Here is an 18511-nt window from a genome sequence, read left to right on the forward strand (position 1 = left end):
CGACGCTCAAACCAATTTTCTCAAACAGGAAAAGAGATATTTCGGGGTTCTGGATGACGGACTCGATAATATTATATACTACTTATTTTTTCAATTTATTAAATGCACAACGTTGTTATGCGCTGTGGTACGTAGTAATTTTTAACATAGTAAATTACTTGTACATAGAAAGAGGACAGATGAAATGCGTCCTGTTGCTGTTTGCAGCCTTTGGTAGCCGATAAGTAACGCGTTAATCTATTGTAAAAAAAGGGAAAGGGTAGGGGAAATTGCGAGAGAGAGAGAGAGAGAGAGAGAGAGAGAGAGAGAGAGAGAGAGAGAGGAATATGAAAGAAAGTAGATCGAGAGATAGGATGAAGCAAAAATACGACAGTAAATTCATAACGATAGATTTGAGGAGATTCGTGAGCTCTTCATTTTTGCATATCAACAGCGCAGGATGCGTTACATATTTCTTGTAAGTACAGATTTTCTTGAAAAATTACTCGAATACTTGGACGACAGTTATTTTATTGAATGATTCAGAAGGTTTTGTAAATAAACGTGGGTCTTTCGAGTTTATAATGTGTACGCGTGTGTGACAAATAAAACAGCTTTCCAAATCGAATTTTTGAATTAATTTCTAGTGCGATAGACGTTATAGACGAATATTTTTGTCCTGTTTCAAAATTTCTTAATCAAAACCAAATGTTCTGAGCTGACTTGCAATTTTTATCGTTGCAATCGCCGCTATTTGTAAATGCAGTTCTGCGAATGTATTTATTATTCTGGTATGCAAATAATAATTCATTAAAATAGGAGAAGTGAAAACAGAATTGTAAATTGCGTTCTTAATCTTGAAAAGCAATGAACCGTGCGAATGGATGAAAGCGTGACTGATCAACAAAGAATTTGTGATTCAAAATAGTAAGCGGTCACATACATATATATATGTATGTATGTGCATTCAGTGCGGATTACAAAATCAATATAAAATTCTACGTTTTTAATCAATTCGGTATTTCCATTTCTTTTATATAGCTTTCAATAAATGCTGCTTTTGCTTTGACAACTAATGATGATTCAAGGCCCAAAAATCATCGATTTTTCGACAACGATCAATTACCATTGACTATTAAGAAACCTTCGAAGTCTACAGTAGAGAAGTCCTCGTATGGACTAGAAAGAGACAAACTGAATGATGACGATCTGAAGAATAAAACTGAGGAATACGCAAAGCCATGGGACAAGTTTAAAAAAACGGATAGAGTACAATTTCAAATAGAGGGTCATGAAGGGCCCCAAACTTATATTTTTGGATTCGACACTGGACGCGGGTAAATACAAAAATCACTTTAATTAACATTCAACATTCGTTATATGTTGAATATGTAATAAACTACTTTCAGGAGAAGTAGACAATTTAGATTAGAAGAGAGACATTCTGATGGTACTGTAAAAGGACAATATGGATATTATGATGCAGCAGGCAAATTGAGAACAGTTCAATATGTTGCTAGACCTATCGACGGATACACAGAAAGACATCACGAAAGTAACGTGAGAACACTAAAAAATTAACGGGGCACGCTTAAGTCGAATCTGATACAAGAAACATTTCGTCATGTATTACATATAATGGGAAAAGAAACACTGGGATTAAATTATTTATTCAACAATAACAACAGCTATACAAGAAAAATAAAAACAAAAGGTACAGACATGTTTGATTGTACATCTGAATACAATAGTAAGAAACAAACGGTTCTGTTGGTACATATACACATGTATGTACAAGGGAATATATGTATTTCTGTATAAGCATTACATTCACACTCATAACATATACATCAGATTACAAAAATAGTTTAATTAAAAAAGTTAAGGTAACATACATACCTTAATTAATTTTTATTGATCTTGTTTGAATAATGAATATTCAATTTTAGGTGTTGACATTTTTTTATAAAATATAAATAATCTTGAAATAAATAGATCAGGTAGAGTCAAATATAAATGAAGTCATTCGCGTGGGACTGAAGAACACGAGTATTTTTTTTCTTGATGTTATTAGACGTACAATGTTTTAATATTACCAACATTTTTATATCGTCTATACGAATGAGACGGTAATAAGCAGTGTGCAACATGCTGCATGCTGAGGAACGATATGACGTAATAAAAAATGACTTGCACCTTCCCTTTGAATGCGTTCTGATTTTCAACGCGATTGATTACATGTAACAAGCTGCGCCGATATTACACAGCGGAAAATGTGCTAACAGTATAATGCAGTATAATTAAGGAACATCGAATGCATTCAAATAACAATAGCATACTGTGTGTAAAATGCTCGTGTATTTCAGGCCGTATTCTTAATGATTACGTCGAATAATTTTCAGTTCGGACTTTCATTTACTTCTCTGTGTAATCTTTAAATCTTTATCTTTTATACAAATCATAATTTGATAATTTATAAATCGTTTCGCAGTGTACATACTTCTGAAACCTTTCTAACAGCAAATAAAGGATTCTATAAAATTCTTAAAAGTAAAAATTACTGAAATATTGAAGGAAATTATCAAAAAGCGTAGAAATAATCGGCTTAATACTTTTATAATTAATGTGACACACATATAGAACTAAAGATTCCCAAATAAACCTTTTTGAACAAAAGAAACCATCCAAATACAAATAATAGAACTATAACATGTATCAACGATACAATGTACATTGTATAGATTTAACAAAATGAAAGGGAATAATCAACAATGATAAAACTTAAATACTTTCGCAGGTCATTAAAAACATTGCGCGTGATGTGATTTGTACCGGGAAAATCACGTGGAATACAATACGTAAAAAAAAATTGAATAATACTTTTTAGAAATGGCCCCTAGAAACATATCAACTTTTTTCACGATGTATTCCTTTTGTTATTTTCTCCTCCTTTTGTTACTTCAATTTTTTATCATCCGCACCGTAAGATGAGCTTTTGCTTATTTCAGACATTCCTATCGTTTTGTGCATAAGTAGGTAAACTGAAATTAAAGGGGGATTAAATATTACGGTGCGAGGAGTGATAATGTAAATTGTTAAATAGAAAATGATACTTACACAAGAAAATAATACCCACACCAATGGAAAAGTAAACGGTTGAACCAGACAAGAAAAGATTGACTAAATAATAAAGCATTGGTACTAATACTATGAATGCCCAGAAAATTGTATTTAGTAAAGTATAAGGTCTCCTATTCACTTCAAAACAATCTGTTCTGGGAACGCCACTTGTGGCAAAGAAGTCACCAGTATTTATGAAACTTTCTGCCATACGATCCTGAAGAAAAAAGAAACAGATATATTATTTTAAATTTATACATTTCATATATTAAAAGTGGCTAAAGAAGACAATAAGAAATTGTACCTTTGTTTGGTAAAGTTTGTGAAGCCATTCAGCTGCAGCTTCATCAGTTTCTGGCACATCCTCCAAAGGAATCCTTTGTATGTACAAATGAGCAACAACTGATTTGCCCAATAATAAATTTTTAATCGTTGGCTTTACTGGATCGTCGGCTTTAAAATTTATTTGTACATTATAAATTGCGGGAATTTTACCACGCATGTGTTGTATACTTGCTGTGAAACCCTTTGTTCGTGGAGTTAAATGGTATTTTAATACTGGAAGACCCTTTTCTCGAGCAAACTTCTGACTTGCTTCTAATTTCTTTGCCGTAAAACGTGTTCCTTCGGCATTTAAAAGTAACTGCAAATAAAATTTAAATAAATTATGATTTAAAAGTAAATTATTTGAAATCACTTAATCAGCTTAAAACGACAGAAAATATTACCCATATAACATCAGGGTAATTTCCAAGTTCTTCAATTTGAGAACCAATTATTCGTTTATCTTTATCCCAACTTCTATCTAGAAATATACTTTCTGCAAATTTCCATGCCCAACCTAATGTTGGGATATACTGTATCGACTTCTTGGCATATGCTTTGCAATTCTGAAATGTGCATATATTTTATAATTAGTGAAACTAATTATTATCAAAGTAAATGTATTATTCAGCAGATATAAAAAAATAACTAACTGATTGTACTTACACCAAGTGTTCCAAGACGTTCACAAAAACTCCACCCAATAAGCCAATCTATTTCATAGGTATGATTCATTAATAAATATCCATGCTCTTTCCCATAATATTTCTCAAACTCTACTTTATCTATGTACATCATTATTCTTGTCCCAGACCACCAATCTGTCATAAATACTAATTCTGAAAATGTAACTTAAATTTAGTAAATGTAATTCACTATTATTCTGTGTAGGCAACGTAATTACAATTGAAATTGAAGAACAAGATGAGTAGAATTACTTGTATAAAATATTTATAAAATTTAATCAAATAAACACAATTATAAAAATAATATATGGTGATGGAAATATTTTAACTTACGGCTGTAAAAAGTGTAGCAGAGATAGTAGTTAATCTTCCGATAAAAATATTTGGAAAAAGGTCTAAGACCAAAATATAAAATACATTGGAAGAAATTGATTATCAATCCTGATGTAAAAAATGTTATAGCAAACATCAGGTGAATAACTGTAGACTGCTTTAAGATTGATAGCATTTCCATCTTTTAAAATGACTTATCTGTGCGTTTAATAAAGCAAAAATATATGTATATATCACTTGAAGATCTTGAAGTATTTTGTGCCTGGAACAAACAAATTTGATTTCTACATTATATGTTCCAGTACATTATTCTGTTTTGGATGAATTAAACTTTAATAAAAGTAAGAATATTCAAATAACTTCTAATTTTGCTATACATATATTATACATATATTGAAAACATAAATGAAATTTAATTATATTTAGACTTCCATGAGATCTTTTAAAAAGAATTAAAATATGAATTTTTATTATAATTAATGAAATTTAATATATTCAAAACCATATTTATATCTTTTAAGTCATAAGACTTTGAATAATTTGAATTAACATTATTCTTCATTGTATATAAATTTACATTTGCAAACTGTTGTCGAAAAACCAATTTGTCAATATAACATAAAATGTTTGTTTCAATCATTAGTATGGTTAAAACAATGTTTAAAGTTAAACAAAATATAATTTAAACAAATTAACTCTTTTACTTTAAATATAAATATCATATTTATTAGATAAGGGGACAGGAATAATGTTCTACCAAAGTCAATAAGTTGGAATAATTAAGTCTTTTATTAACTCATTATTGTCACCTCATGTCATGTCATGTATATAAACATCAGTTTAAGAATGCATTATAAAATCCTTAATAGATAACACTTAATATGAATACTAATAATTACAAAAACGTTAATACAATTCCTTTCCTACACACACATATGTAATAACAATTATCTGATTTTTCTAAATTAAAAATGATATCATCAAGAATTAGGATATATGTAGCATTTGTAAGATTAATCACTGAATTACATCATTCATTTCTCCATATATCTTATTGTAAAATGAATCACTTCGATTTATTGAAGATTATTTCAATGATTTCATTTTTACTGTTTTCATATAGCCTTCAAAATAAATTACAATACCTAACCTGCTCTCATACAAACAGAAAGCACCTAAGAAAATAGTTTGCTTTTGAATGAGAAATGTTACGAAACTATTGCTCCAATTGTTGCTGGCAAGAAAAATCTATTATATCGAAGACCACAATAAAATTTGTATGTTAGAAAGTCGATGAATAATTTTAAATAGAAGAGTTTATTAGTATTCCAAAAATACGCTGAATTAAACATGAATTTTTTGAAGAACTATATGAAATCATACGTAATATTTTCAAAACAGTTTACACCTTTATAAAGCTTTTTTAACATTCACAATTAAAAGTCGAAGTGAGTCGTAAGTTTTCGACAAAAATTAAACTCACCCGTCTCAAATCATTTCTACACTATCGTTACAATCAACTGTTTTGTAAGGAAAATGCTGAGTAAAACGCCACACGCAAAATGTTGCCAAGAGAATTGTATAGTATTCTCTCCACAGTGTCGCGCTTTCGCTACGACCTCTCCGGCATCACATTTCTATCCCTACCATTCTATTTTATACTCTATACATGCGCAGTATGTATTCCGAGAAAAAGTAGAAGCGATGAAAGAAGGAGACAAAGCCAAATATGGAAATATAGACCATGGATCTAAAAATTAAAGTCCAGGTGTGTAAATGAGTCCTTATCAATACGGCTCCTATAGAGATGAAACTCCAGTATTTTTCAAAAACCAATTTTCAATGTACAGTTGTGCCTGAAACTACATTTCCTTCCTTCTCATGATTGGTTGCACGTTACACTTACTGATGTACACCGTGGTCATAGACTTAAGCCATATAGACGGAACATATATGTACCTTGAAAAGGAGAAGGGGGAAGTGAGATTCACCGTAAAGTGGGACTACATGCACTTCAGTTGTATGTACATACACTAATGAGTCCTATTCCTGCACCCTTTTCTTGCTCCCTAAGCTGGCGCGCACATCCCCACCATTTTACGGCACATCCAATCCGCAGTGAATATTGTCTCAGCAATGGATCGTCAGTCAATCAGAGCAAAGAAAGTTTCGATGTTGACCCTCGCTAACGGATCAAACTGCAGACTGGAGGTGTGCAGGAGTAGGATTCATTACTGTAATTCGGTTAGACTCGGAATCACTCGAATCACACGCAAGCAGCCTAAATGCACGTAATCTTCCCTTGCCGCGAATCTCATCCTCCCTCTTGTCCTAATGCTCCGTCCATTAGTATTCTTAGTTCCATGGTTTATAAGAAATCCATGCTAGCACTAAGAAGCGCGGAATATTATAGCGCCATCTGCTGGAAGATTTTATAAAATAGAGAATTGCATGGTATGGAATGTTGTATTGCAAGAAGATGATACGATATTTTGCAAAATCAATTAAAGAAATATTATTCGCGTTTTAAATGTATAATATAAATTAATAAGAATCTGCTTTTATTCGATTTATAATTCCATCTGTAATACTACATAATAGTTCTCTCCACGATGATGTTATATTTAAAACGAGTAAAAGTTCCTATATTTGAATTTATATATGTAGATATCACAAACGTACATTTATGTAGATATGTCGTTCTTGTAAAATAAGGTAAATAGAATTTTCTTTATTAATAACAATCTTAATTTTAAATCTTTCTTTGATAGTTAGCATTTTATCAATATTAAGTTGATAGCATTGTATTACATATTACCCAATCAGCGCTAGTCTTGACACGCCCCTTGAATATTCGTTTTCGGTGGCTGAATGCGGGTTAGAGGGTAAACAGTTTCGATAAATTTTTCATTGATTTTGTAATTTTTATTGATTGATGCTCTGATCGACGCTCGTAAAATTTTTCAATCATTTAAAATGGTGAGTTCAACACTCTCCAACAATAAGTACAATGTTATATTTTTTTGTTAATGTCGTTATCTAAAACCATTGTTGAAACTGATGGTAAACAGTCTCTGTAACAACGAAACTTTACTTTTTAAAATATTTCACCCTTGATTAAATTTATGATCGTTATTTGATGTAGAAGACATTATTTTTTTACAATTTTAAACCACGGAAAAAAATTTTTGATCTAACCTCAAACGAAACAAATGTCAAAATGGCGCTCTACACTGACACATATTAAAATTTCGGTTGTTTGATCAATTTTAAGAAAGCATGAAGACAACAATGTTTTTCATTTTCTTTTAATAATGACGATTCTCTGTGTTATTCTTATTGTATGCTAAATTGCTGATCGTTCTCAAATTAACAGATATTAGTTCATGTCTTACAATATTTCTTATCCTTTTTAGTAGTAGTTGTAAATAATGACAGTTAATTATTATTCTTTAACTTATACGCAAAATGATATGATTGAACTTCCAAATTTAAGAGTAACAGAATTGCATTTATATTTTAAGTTATTCATTAAAGTTTGAAATTAGTTTTCCCAAAATTAATTGATATTCTTTTAAGAAACAATTTGTTCACGAACTGAATATTGAGAATGAAATTAAGTTTGCATTTGCATGTTCTTTTAAAAGACGGAGCAACAAATGGATTGTGCATTGGATTTGATGAGAAGGTTGCCACCACAGCAAATAGAAAAGAATTTAAGTGATTTAATAGATCTTGTACCAACACTCTGCGAAGATCTTTTATCATCAGTTGATCAGCCTTTGAAAATTGCAAAGGATAAAGAATCTGGAAAAGATTATTTACTTTGTGATTATAACAGAGATGGAGATTCTTATAGGTAATAAATTTTAAATCTATTTGAACCTTCTTCTTTGTTGTAACTGATTCTATAGAACTAATTAGTTAGAGTAAATTAAAAATTATAATTTTTAGATCTCCTTGGAGTAATACATATGATCCTCCGCTAGAAGATGGTTCTATGCCTTCTGAAAGACTGAGAAAGTTAGAGATAGATGCAAATCATGCATTTGATCAATACAGGGAACTCTATTTTGAAGGGGGAGTTTCTTCTGTATATCTTTGGGATTTGGATCATGGTTTTGCAGCAGTGATTCTTATTAAAAAAGCTGGAGATGGTTCTAAGAAAATTAAGGGTTGTTGGGATTCTATTCATGTTGTCGAAGTTCAAGAAAAATCAAATGGGAGAACTGCACACTACAAATTGACTTCCACTGCAATGCTTTGGTTACAGACCAATAAGCATGGATCAGGAACAATGAATCTTGGAGGTAGCCTTACGAGACAGGTCTGTTTATAATTGTTTCTGATTTTAGTAGACTTAATTTCTGATTGATTGTTTTATATAATGATAATAAGTATTAGCAGTAATTTAAATTACATAATTAATGAAAATTTGTAGGTTGAACAGGATGCTCAAGTAAGTGAAAGTTCTCCACATATTGCCAACATTGGGCGCATGGTTGAAGACATGGAAAATAAAATCCGAAATACCTTGAATGAAATATATTTTGGAAAAACGAAAGATATTGTCAATGGATTGAGATCTGTACAATCTTTGGCTGACCAGAGACAACAAGCTGCCCTTAGACAGGATCTCGCAGCCGCACTTCAAAGGAGGAATGCTAATAATTGATCCTACGAGGAACATCAACTCTTATCGGATTCAGAAGAGTGTCAATAAAAAAAGAATAAGAAAGATACAAATAATCGTAAATGATGAAATTAAGATTCGAATTGTTGCAAATTCTGTGACAACAATTTTGGATAGTTTCCTGTGATATGCAGGGTGCAACGGTAAAGATGAATTTTTTCCTGAAGTATTAAAGAATTAACAAAAAAAAAAAATGAGTAATTGAATATCAATTATTAATTATGTCGAGATTTTGAATAAAATATTAAGAGACATTACGAGTGTCTGAGTTTTATATATAGGATGTGTTTAAAGGTATGTAACACCTTACATTGATGTCAACTAGATAATAACCAACTTGTATCATTTTCATAGAATGCAATATTTATGTTTCAAGATTTTTCTTTGAAATACATAAATAACAATTTCATGTACTTATACTTCATTTTATTGTGCACTCTTTTTTGTATTACTTTTATTCATTTAATCATGCACGTATTAAATATTAATTTATAAAGCATTGTTATAATTTTCCGTACATTTTCATAGTTTTATGTAGTGATTATTTTTAATTTCATAAATCGCTATGGACCTTGTGGTTCTTTTTGAAAATTTGACTTATGGGAACGTACAAAGTCACAGTAGTGGTTAAAGAATTTTTCAGAAATTGTAATAATACGATATCTATAATCTGGTTGATCGTACACACTATAGTCAGTCTGTGTAGGTTTAAGTTACAAGAACATGTCCTTGTACTTGTACAAATGCATCTAATTTTTACAACGAATAAATTATAAAAGAATTAAGATTAATGCACATATAGATACATTCTTGTTTCTGTGTTACATATCTTTCGACATGTTCTACACGTGTGTGTGTATGTTCCAGTGTGAATGTGTATGTATGTATGTGTGATGTGCGTGCAGCGCTCATATAAGCGTGAGCACAAATATATTATATATATGTAATGGCACTCGTAATGTTTTTTTAATCATTAATAATTATTAATAATACAAAATATAAGAGTATTAATGTTTGAAAATGTAGGAATATTAAAGAGAATATTTGCGAATAAATTTTTAACAGTCTCTTCCATGACTTCCTACCCAATTAGTTAAAGCAATTTATAAATAAATTGAAAATAATTTGACTTTATATGAAATGAAAGTATTTGTAAACAGAGAGCTTCAACTTATTTAAAACTTTTGAATCAAGTTTAAAAAAAAGAATAAATATTAATATTTAAAACAATTCTTCATTGTATGAACTTTTTATTTAATGTAATGCAATCGAATTAATTTTTTTCACCGCTATTATCAGCGTTAACTTTTATGTCAATTATTTTAATAGCACTTTAGTGAAATTACGAAATTATAAATATAAAAGCACTACTAATTAACAAAGCTATGAATTGAATGTATATATGTATTTCTAATCTATAATTTCCAATAAAAATATTTCGATACAATTTAGGTAGCATTAATTAACAGATAAACATAACATAAGAAAAGCAATTAAAAAAAAGAATTGATGACAAAATCGTCAAAACCTAAACTTCTTACAAAATGTAATCGTAAAAAGTTAAACGAAATATTATATCGAAAGTGACTTAAAAGCACCGACGGCTTCTGTTTCCTTTATTTGTCCTCCATTGACCTCTGCCGTATAAACAAATGCTCGTTGGTATTCGTTCATTTATATATTTTACGTTTGTGTTTTCTGGATCAAATTCCACAATCGTGTACTTTCACATATAATTATGTGTATTTCCATATATTTTACCGCTGCGTGTATTTTGTATACGTGTGTATGTGTATATGCATTTTTGTTTGTCTATATACACCAATGCTGGTACATTTAAAAAACATCCATATACCGCTATATTTTATTGTACTTTATGCTTTTATCTTGTAATAAATATTTTATGATTTATTGTATGTGTATGTAATAAAAGATAATATTTCAAGAAAATCTCTAAATCAAACCATATACATGATTGTAAATATCAATTATAAATGCAAAGTAAATTTTGTTCACAAAGATATACATAATCTTTACTAACATATTAGTAGGAGATAAATATCAATAACCCTTTATCAATTTTAATTTAGCTAAACATATTCTTGAAATACTATTTCATATATATCTGTGCCTATAATATAAATGAATATTTTTCTTAATTTCCAAATACCTAAAATATTAAGTAACTCAATAGTATCTGGATGAAAAACCAGCAGTGGTATATATTTAATTTAAACAGAGTATCGAGAAGCAGAAAAGAATGGTTTCCATCTCTCGTGGTTGAAATTCGACCATGAGGCCGATTGATTCGTTTTTCCCCTCGTAGATTAAATTCATTTATCTAGGTCGTCTTAATCTTAAATTAGTTTGCTTAGATTATAATAGCTTAGTTTTTTCTTATTATTCATTTTTCTTATAATTTTAAACTTCCTTATTCTTTTGCTGATGGTATAGTCTGATCCGAATTCGAGTTTTAAATATAAGACAAAAGTTCTTACATTAGAACTCTAATTCCAAATAAAAATTCATAATTATCAATTTAATCTAAAATAGTAGTAACTTTAACGTTTTCATTTTTCAACATTTCATCTATCAAATGAAATTTTTATAGTTCAAAATAAAAATGTTCAATTCTAATATGCAAACAAAATATGTTTGATACATCTCAGATATAAAACAGCCAATGATGCTACACATGTTTATGAAAGGTGAATATAATTTCTCAGATCTACATTTAACATTAATTTCCAAAATTCGAAATTATGTATTAAATTCTGAAACTTGCAGTAAAGAATTACATTTGAATTGTTAAGTCAAAAGTGTTAATCTGACTTTTCTTCACAAATTTGTAAAATTATGCAGTATATCTAATTTTAATCATTTTTAATGAATTATAATTGTAAATAAGAAGAATGTAAAATATTTAAATCACCTACAGAAGAAAAAATTTTAACAAGTCAATAATCAATAAAAATTTTGTATTCGTTGAGAACTCTAATGATCTTTAACATAATGTGAATATTCTTAATGAATTTTCGAAACTATTGAATTTTACTGAATGTTGGTAGAATTGATGTAATATTATATATCAAAAAGGGTTTCGAAATTATGGGATAGGAATTTAGAATCAGGTCAGATGTTCTAAAATAATACGTTTTAATAAGAAAAAAGAATTTGATGAACTTGAATAAAAAAAATAAAAATTCCAACAAAATCAAGATATGACAAATATTCAAACATTGGAATTCTATCTAAGTCTATTAGTGTTTTAATTTGAGCATGGTAGAAAATTTAAAAATCAAATATACGAAACGTTTTGAATTTCGATTGAAATATTAAGAGAGAAAGGGTTATTGTAAGGGCATAAAACTTTTTAGGTAATTAGAATTCTAGGTGCATCGGAATTATAAGAACATCCTGATCATAGTAAGAACTTCGTATAATTATTATTGTAAAGCATTTGGGAATTCCAATAAACACAGAATTCTAATTACATTGAAGTTTTAAAAATTACAAATAAAGGCAAAATAGTTTTCTTCCCAAATTTTCGACCGTCAAAATTGCCTTTTAATCTTAATATCTTAAACCGCCAAAACATTCTTTTTTTTCAAGATCTAAGCTGATACTGTTTCCTGGTTTATTCTCTTTTTATTTGTTATTCTTTTGCGTTATTTGTAATCCTCTCCCCCTCACACTTACACGCTCACGTACGTTTACTTTGCACTTCTCTTCATTTTTAATTATGTGTGTCTCATTCCTTTTCTTCGTTTCTTTATCCTTCTTTTTATTCATTTTCAAGTGCCCCCCACTTCTTTCCCTTCCTATTTGTTGCTGGTAGTTCTTATTTTAACCACTGATCATCTTGTATTGTATCTTAGGTTTCGCTTAATAATATATTAGCTGTGTGTGTTTTGTTTTCTCTTTAATGTGATGGTGGAGTTTGGACTGAACACAATTATTTATCGATGGCAGTATTGGTTTTGATGGCAATCACGACCTCTTCACCACAGGCTTTCAGCACAGTGCACTAAAAAAAAATTTATATTTGCTTCTTTTGCGATCATGCAAACTTTGATTGATATATTCTTTACTGCAGTTATATAAATTATATAAGTGCATGAAACATTTTTTTATAAGGAGAAGTGAAATAACTTTCTTATCTTTAATAGATTCTGATGTAATATTTAATAGATACATTGAAAGCTAATATAAAATAGCTTTAATGGTACTCACAAGAAGCTCCTTCCCAGCCTCGTGGTCAGTACGCAACTGAGCACCTAGGTCACCATCAGGAATTTTTAAATCCTCACGAAGTTCACCATTATCAGCCATCAGGCATAAGTAGCCATCGTCGGATATATCTGCTAGCTGTAATATAAATATACAAATTTTTATCAAAATCTTTGTTTATTGCTTAATATAAAATGTTATGATATATACATATATACTGCAACAAAAATAAAAAAAGTAAAAATTCAATGCTTAATACAAATCGTATAAAAATGCTTAAAATTTTGCTTAATTCTAATGATTAATATGTAGATATTACATGATTCAAAAAAATATAAAAAGTACATAATTAACACTTTCCATGAGAAAAACTATATACCTGGTAATCTTCCCGTTTAACGAACGGCACGTCCATATTGTGCGTAGAGGGACATATATCCTCATATTTCTTTGAAGTAAAAATGTCAATGCCTACAAGATGTACTTTGGCATGACCATGCTTGCCTGTCTTGGAAGTTGACATTTCTACAATTTTACATGGTCGAGATTTGAGCATTACAAACCCATTTTTACGCAGTGCTGAACACTGCATTGGGTATGTTACAGAAGCACCGGAGTCTCCGGTTTCGAAGTGAGTATCCTCTATGTCTGCCATTCTGGGTTTCTTTTGTTAATCTGTAAGTATTATTTTACATAAATCATCTAATATATTTCAGTAATTATATATATCTGAATCTACTATATAAAAGTAATTATCTATATCAGGCGTTGACAACTTTTTCTAGCTGTGGGTCAAAATCAACCAAAATATAACTATTAAGAAGAGGTTTTGGGATAGTGGTATTTTCATTTTAAAACAGTATTTAAGTTAATAATAAAATAAATATTATTGAGAAAATAATTACAATATGCTTTTAAATTTTAGTCATAAAAATTCAAAATAATGACTCTAATTATTATAAAAACAGACATAATTGTCAAATGAGTTATTTAGTAACCCACAGGATCATAGGGGTTGCCAAAACCTGATCTACATCATTATAAAGCAAAATTAAAAATTTTATTAACTACAAAATTATAACTGTCATAAATGATATAAATAACATTAATTTGTAAACAAGACATTTTGAAAAATTATGAGGTACCATTATAAATTATATATAATTTCAGTATCACTGATAAAAATACTAGTGCTAAATGACATTACTAAATTTACAAGGATTGCAATGAAATTATAATTTTAAATATATGAAACTCAAAACAGAAATATATATAATGGGTTTAATAAAATTGAGTTTATTTAAAATGTTATATCATGAAAATAATACTTTGCTTACATATATAAAATTTAATCATCACATAAAAGCAATTATACAACAGTAGAATAGATAACATTGAAATAATAATAAATAGAAAACGTTGAGTTTTTAATACATTTCATTATGTTTTGGAACATAACAGTGAACTCTGATTATTTCCAATTAAAGTTTAAAAAATAAAATTCATCTTTAACATATAACGAAATTACAACATCATATCAAAAGTGAAAATTTTAAGTAATTTCATATAAGTTTTTTGGCTTTATGAAAGAAAAACTGTCTTTCCCAAGTATACAATGAAAACTATATAGAATACCAAAGAGTTCGAATATTTTGGAAGTACGATAAAACTGGTAAAGTAAGTGCAAAAAAAGAAAACATCGTATAATAAACTGACCGAAGAAAATTTTCTAACCGATTAATTAGAATGCGGATAGCTTTAAAATGCTTTTGAATAATGAAGGTAAAGTGTACGAACACGTTGTGGAAGTACGAGATAACCAAAGTTTTAACCCGACTGACAGTTCTTTCAATATCAAAGCTTTTATATGAAAAATCAACCGGAGAGCCTCGTGAAAGTCGAATTACCTTCGAGGACGAGTTTACTGCGGTTTTTTCACCGTTTTCCTCAAGAAGATGGCGCGAAAAGGATTGCGTGCGGTTCGTCGTCGAAGTTGCCGACTCTCGGAGAAGGTTTCAGATATCACGGATATCAACTGGTTTTTAATAACGTAGCTCTTTATTTTTTGGAGCTTTTAACACACGTTTTATAAACTTGCTCAAGCGATCACAAGTCATTCAACTAGACTCACCGTGAAAAAAGGAGAACAGACTGGAGATACTCACATGTGATCAAAATGGACACTCTAACCAGAAGAGTTGGTTGCGCTTGCGCGAACCGCTAATCGGCGACAGGGGGCCACCCGAATAGATCCACGGATTCCGACTGAAAGTCTGCGTGGGGTAGAGTTGAACCTGACATTTTATTACCAGTTCATGTCAGCTGCAAATAGAATAGTAGAGGCGAAACTCTTACTGAAACTTTTAATGCTCATGTCCCCAAAAGTTTAACGCCCTTGACAATATTATATACATGTGTACAACGTTGTCACTTTTTAAAGTGAATATTTCTATATTCTATCCTTTTCTCTGGTCCACTGTATGAAAGAAAAAGAAAAGACTAAAAAATTGGAAACATTGGACAACGTGGCAATGTGAATACTAATATGATAAAAAACGATGTTGAATAAATTATGTTAAATATATAACTAAATTTTCTCACCCTTTTCTAGATTAATTGAAAATTCCAAAATTTCTTCCGTACTTAATTGTATGTACAGTACAAATTTATAACTAATGTATTACACTCTACTTGTGGACGCATGCGCATTGAAAATTGTTTCTTAAAAAGCACTAGTTCTGTTACTATCATAGATATGTACCCGGTGCCAGGACCTACTCCTGCACGCTTTTCTTACTCCCTAAGCTAGCGCGCACATCCCCACCATTTTATTGCGCATCGAATCCGCAGTGGATCCCGTCTCAGCAATGAATCGTCAGCCAATCGAAACAAAGAAAATTTCTCTATCGACTCTCGCTAACAGATCAAGCTGCGGCCTGCAAGTGTGCAGGAGTAGAACCCATTACTGTACATTAATACATTTTTCACATTAAAAAATTTCGATAATTTAAACCGAATCGACACAATTTTTAAAATCTATGGGTACTTATATAATATAACAACATAACATTCTTATAGAAACTCAAATGTACTTCAACAATAACATTTGTTTATTATAAATGCATACAATAAAAAATATACTAGAAAAAGTTGGAATAATGGATTACACTGAATGAATCCCTTTTATTAAAGCTTCAACAGATTTAATTGGAGTATCTGGTAAAATACCATGTCCTAAATTTGCAATATATCGATTTTTACCAAATTTCATTGCCATTTCTCGGCCCCGACTTATTATTTCCTCCTATATAAAAAGATTTATTTAGTATTCTATTAATAGAAAATGAAACTAACGTTTCCTAATAATGCACACCTCAGAAGCATATAATGCACATGGATCCAAATTTCCTTGTAAAGTAACATCAGGACCCAATCGTTTTCTTGCTTCTGTTGAATCCACAGTCCAATCTAGACCCAATACTTCATAAGCCTTTGATTTTGCTAGCATTTCTAAAGAATTCATTGTTGCGCCTTTAGGAAAAACTATCTAAAATTTAATATTTATGCTTTCAACTTATGTATGATTCAGTTTTAAGTTATATACTTCAGAAGTATATTAAAAATTTTAATTACTGCTCCATCTTATCATTACCATTGGTACTTCAGGTATCTGTTCTTCTTTCAGTTGTTTTCTGACCTTCTCACTGATCTCCTTCAAGTATTTGAATGAATAATTTGTAAACAATTCATCATTAAGAAAATTAGCATGACTTTCAAACACTTGTAGTAACTACAAAATAAACATAGTCTTTAGAAAATTAATTATTACATAAATTTGAATATTGTCACAGTAATTTTATATATACTTGTGCACCAGCTTTCACTTGCATAACCAGATAATCCACAACTACATTCGTGATCATTTGTAAAAGTTTGTGGGAATCTTCTGAATATTTATATAGCCAAGATCTGGCTTTAGTCATTGTTGAACTTCCACCACCTTGGATCATGTAGCTCATTAAAGTCCACTAATAATTTATAGATATGAATCATTTTAATATAAAATCTATATAGTTTTATACATAAACATGAAAAAATGTTTCTCACTGGTGCACCAGTAAAGCCAATTAATGGAACTTTCCCTTCCAATTTGTGTCGTGTTAATGTTATAGCTTCCCCAACATATTTTAAATCATTCTCTACATTAGGCTGAACTAGCCTAGCTAAATCTGATGGATCATTTAATGGTTTTGGTAAAACTGGTCCCTGTAATTAATAATTTATTACAAAACATTTTCATGGCTTTGCTTCCAATAAAATATAAAGCTTAAAAGAGTTAGAACTCCTTATTTTACATTGTATAAAATAAAAGTTTTGACAAACAAACCGTTCCAGGGACCATTTCAACAGTTAAACCCATTGCCTGAGGGATTACTAGAATATCAGAGAAAATAATGCTGGCATCCAAGTCAAATCGTTTCAAAGGTTGTAAAGTAACTTCAGAAGCTAAAGCAGGTGTTTGACACACAGTGAAGAAGTCATGCTTTGACCTAACTTCTTGAAATTCAGGAAGGTATCTACCAGCTTGACGCATTATCCATATTGGTATACGTGTTACAGATTCCCCACGTGCAGCTTTCAAAATGAAGTCATTTTTTAATGTGGGGAAACCTGATTGTGTCATTATTAGTATATAAGATTATTACAGTCTCTATGAAGAACCTGTAAAATAAAATAATAATTTTTATAAACATTTAAAAATAATGGGAAGACACAAACATTATAATTTTGTCATCAAATATGTGAAATTATTCAGTTATATTCATGTTTATCTTTAAGTACTTATAATAAATTAGTTACAAAATCGTATGATATTTTATTTACTTACTTATATTTATTATTATAGTTAATTAGATATGTACTTATAACCTACAAGTCAAGTAACAAGTTTTTGGAAAATATAATTTTCCATTTAAACAGTACTGTTTCTTATGTTATTAAAATTTATTATAGATAAAATGACTGTTGAGAGATGAATTGCACTTTTTTTAAATATGTATGTATGTATTGTACATCACGTTTCAAGTGGTTCTAACTCTAACTCTAACTGACCAATTGTATTGCTTAAAGAATTATGTAAGTGCAC

General features: G+C 29.8%; 5 protein-coding genes across 8 annotated transcripts; 2 read left to right on the top strand and 3 right to left on the bottom strand.

Annotated features, from left to right (window-relative positions):
- The first annotated feature begins 305 nt into the window (after positions 1 to 305).
- On the top strand, positions 306 to 3020 carry LOC117217717 (uncharacterized). The gene is made up of 3 exons (XM_033465533.2): positions 306 to 457; positions 1021 to 1316; positions 1389 to 3020. The coding sequence occupies exons 1-3, from the start codon at positions 440 to 442 to the stop codon at positions 1558 to 1560; spliced, it is 486 nt and encodes a 161-aa protein (XP_033321424.2). The 5' UTR covers positions 306 to 439; the 3' UTR covers positions 1561 to 3020.
- On the bottom strand, positions 1634 to 6083 carry LOC117217718 (1-acyl-sn-glycerol-3-phosphate acyltransferase gamma). The gene is made up of 7 exons (XM_033465535.2): positions 5926 to 6083; positions 4443 to 4704; positions 4090 to 4262; positions 3828 to 3989; positions 3404 to 3742; positions 3097 to 3316; positions 1634 to 3020 (listed from the first exon to the last, which is right to left on the bottom strand). Exons 2-7 carry the CDS (start codon positions 4621 to 4623, stop codon positions 2935 to 2937), a joined length of 1161 nt encoding a protein of 386 aa, XP_033321426.2. The 5' UTR covers positions 4624 to 4704; positions 5926 to 6083; the 3' UTR covers positions 1634 to 2934.
- A 1178-nt stretch (positions 6084 to 7261) lies between these two features.
- cpb (F-actin-capping protein subunit beta) lies at positions 7262 to 10190 on the top strand. 2 transcript variants are annotated; one of them, XM_033465536.2, is made up of 4 exons: positions 7262 to 7421; positions 8090 to 8301; positions 8397 to 8769; positions 8884 to 10190. In XM_033465536.2, the coding sequence occupies exons 1-4, from the start codon at positions 7419 to 7421 to the stop codon at positions 9115 to 9117; spliced, it is 822 nt and encodes a 273-aa protein (XP_033321427.1). In that variant the 5' UTR covers positions 7262 to 7418; the 3' UTR covers positions 9118 to 10190. The 2 variants fall into 2 exon arrangements, with proteins under 2 accessions (XP_033321427.1, XP_033321428.1); XM_033465537.2 differs by having other exon boundaries at positions 7279 to 7327.
- Positions 10191 to 10798: 608 nt separating this feature from the next.
- On the bottom strand, positions 10799 to 15668 carry eEF5 (eukaryotic translation elongation factor 5). 3 transcript variants are annotated; one of them, XM_033465539.2, is made up of 4 exons: positions 15531 to 15668; positions 13745 to 14040; positions 13369 to 13503; positions 10799 to 13162 (listed from the first exon to the last, which is right to left on the bottom strand). In XM_033465539.2, the coding sequence occupies exons 2-4, from the start codon at positions 14018 to 14020 to the stop codon at positions 13091 to 13093; spliced, it is 483 nt and encodes a 160-aa protein (XP_033321430.1). In that variant the 5' UTR covers positions 14021 to 14040; positions 15531 to 15668; the 3' UTR covers positions 10799 to 13090. The 3 variants fall into 3 exon arrangements, with proteins under 3 accessions (XP_033321430.1, XP_033321431.1, XP_033321429.1); XM_033465540.2 differs by having other exon boundaries at positions 15497 to 15631; XM_033465538.2 differs by having other exon boundaries at positions 15273 to 15573.
- Positions 15669 to 16454: 786 nt separating this feature from the next.
- Positions 16455 to 18482, bottom strand: Urod (uroporphyrinogen decarboxylase). The gene is made up of 7 exons (XM_033465456.2): positions 18254 to 18482; positions 17753 to 18087; positions 17473 to 17631; positions 17232 to 17393; positions 17018 to 17155; positions 16739 to 16912; positions 16455 to 16669 (listed from the first exon to the last, which is right to left on the bottom strand). Exons 2-7 carry the CDS (start codon positions 18047 to 18049, stop codon positions 16529 to 16531), a joined length of 1071 nt encoding a protein of 356 aa, XP_033321347.1. The 5' UTR covers positions 18050 to 18087; positions 18254 to 18482; the 3' UTR covers positions 16455 to 16528.
- Between the last annotated feature and the right edge of the window lie 29 nt (positions 18483 to 18511).

This window comes from Megalopta genalis, chromosome 8, assembly GCF_051020955.1.
Source record: "Megalopta genalis isolate 19385.01 chromosome 8, iyMegGena1_principal, whole genome shotgun sequence".
NCBI classification, from domain to species: Eukaryota; Metazoa; Arthropoda; class Insecta; order Hymenoptera; family Halictidae; genus Megalopta; species Megalopta genalis.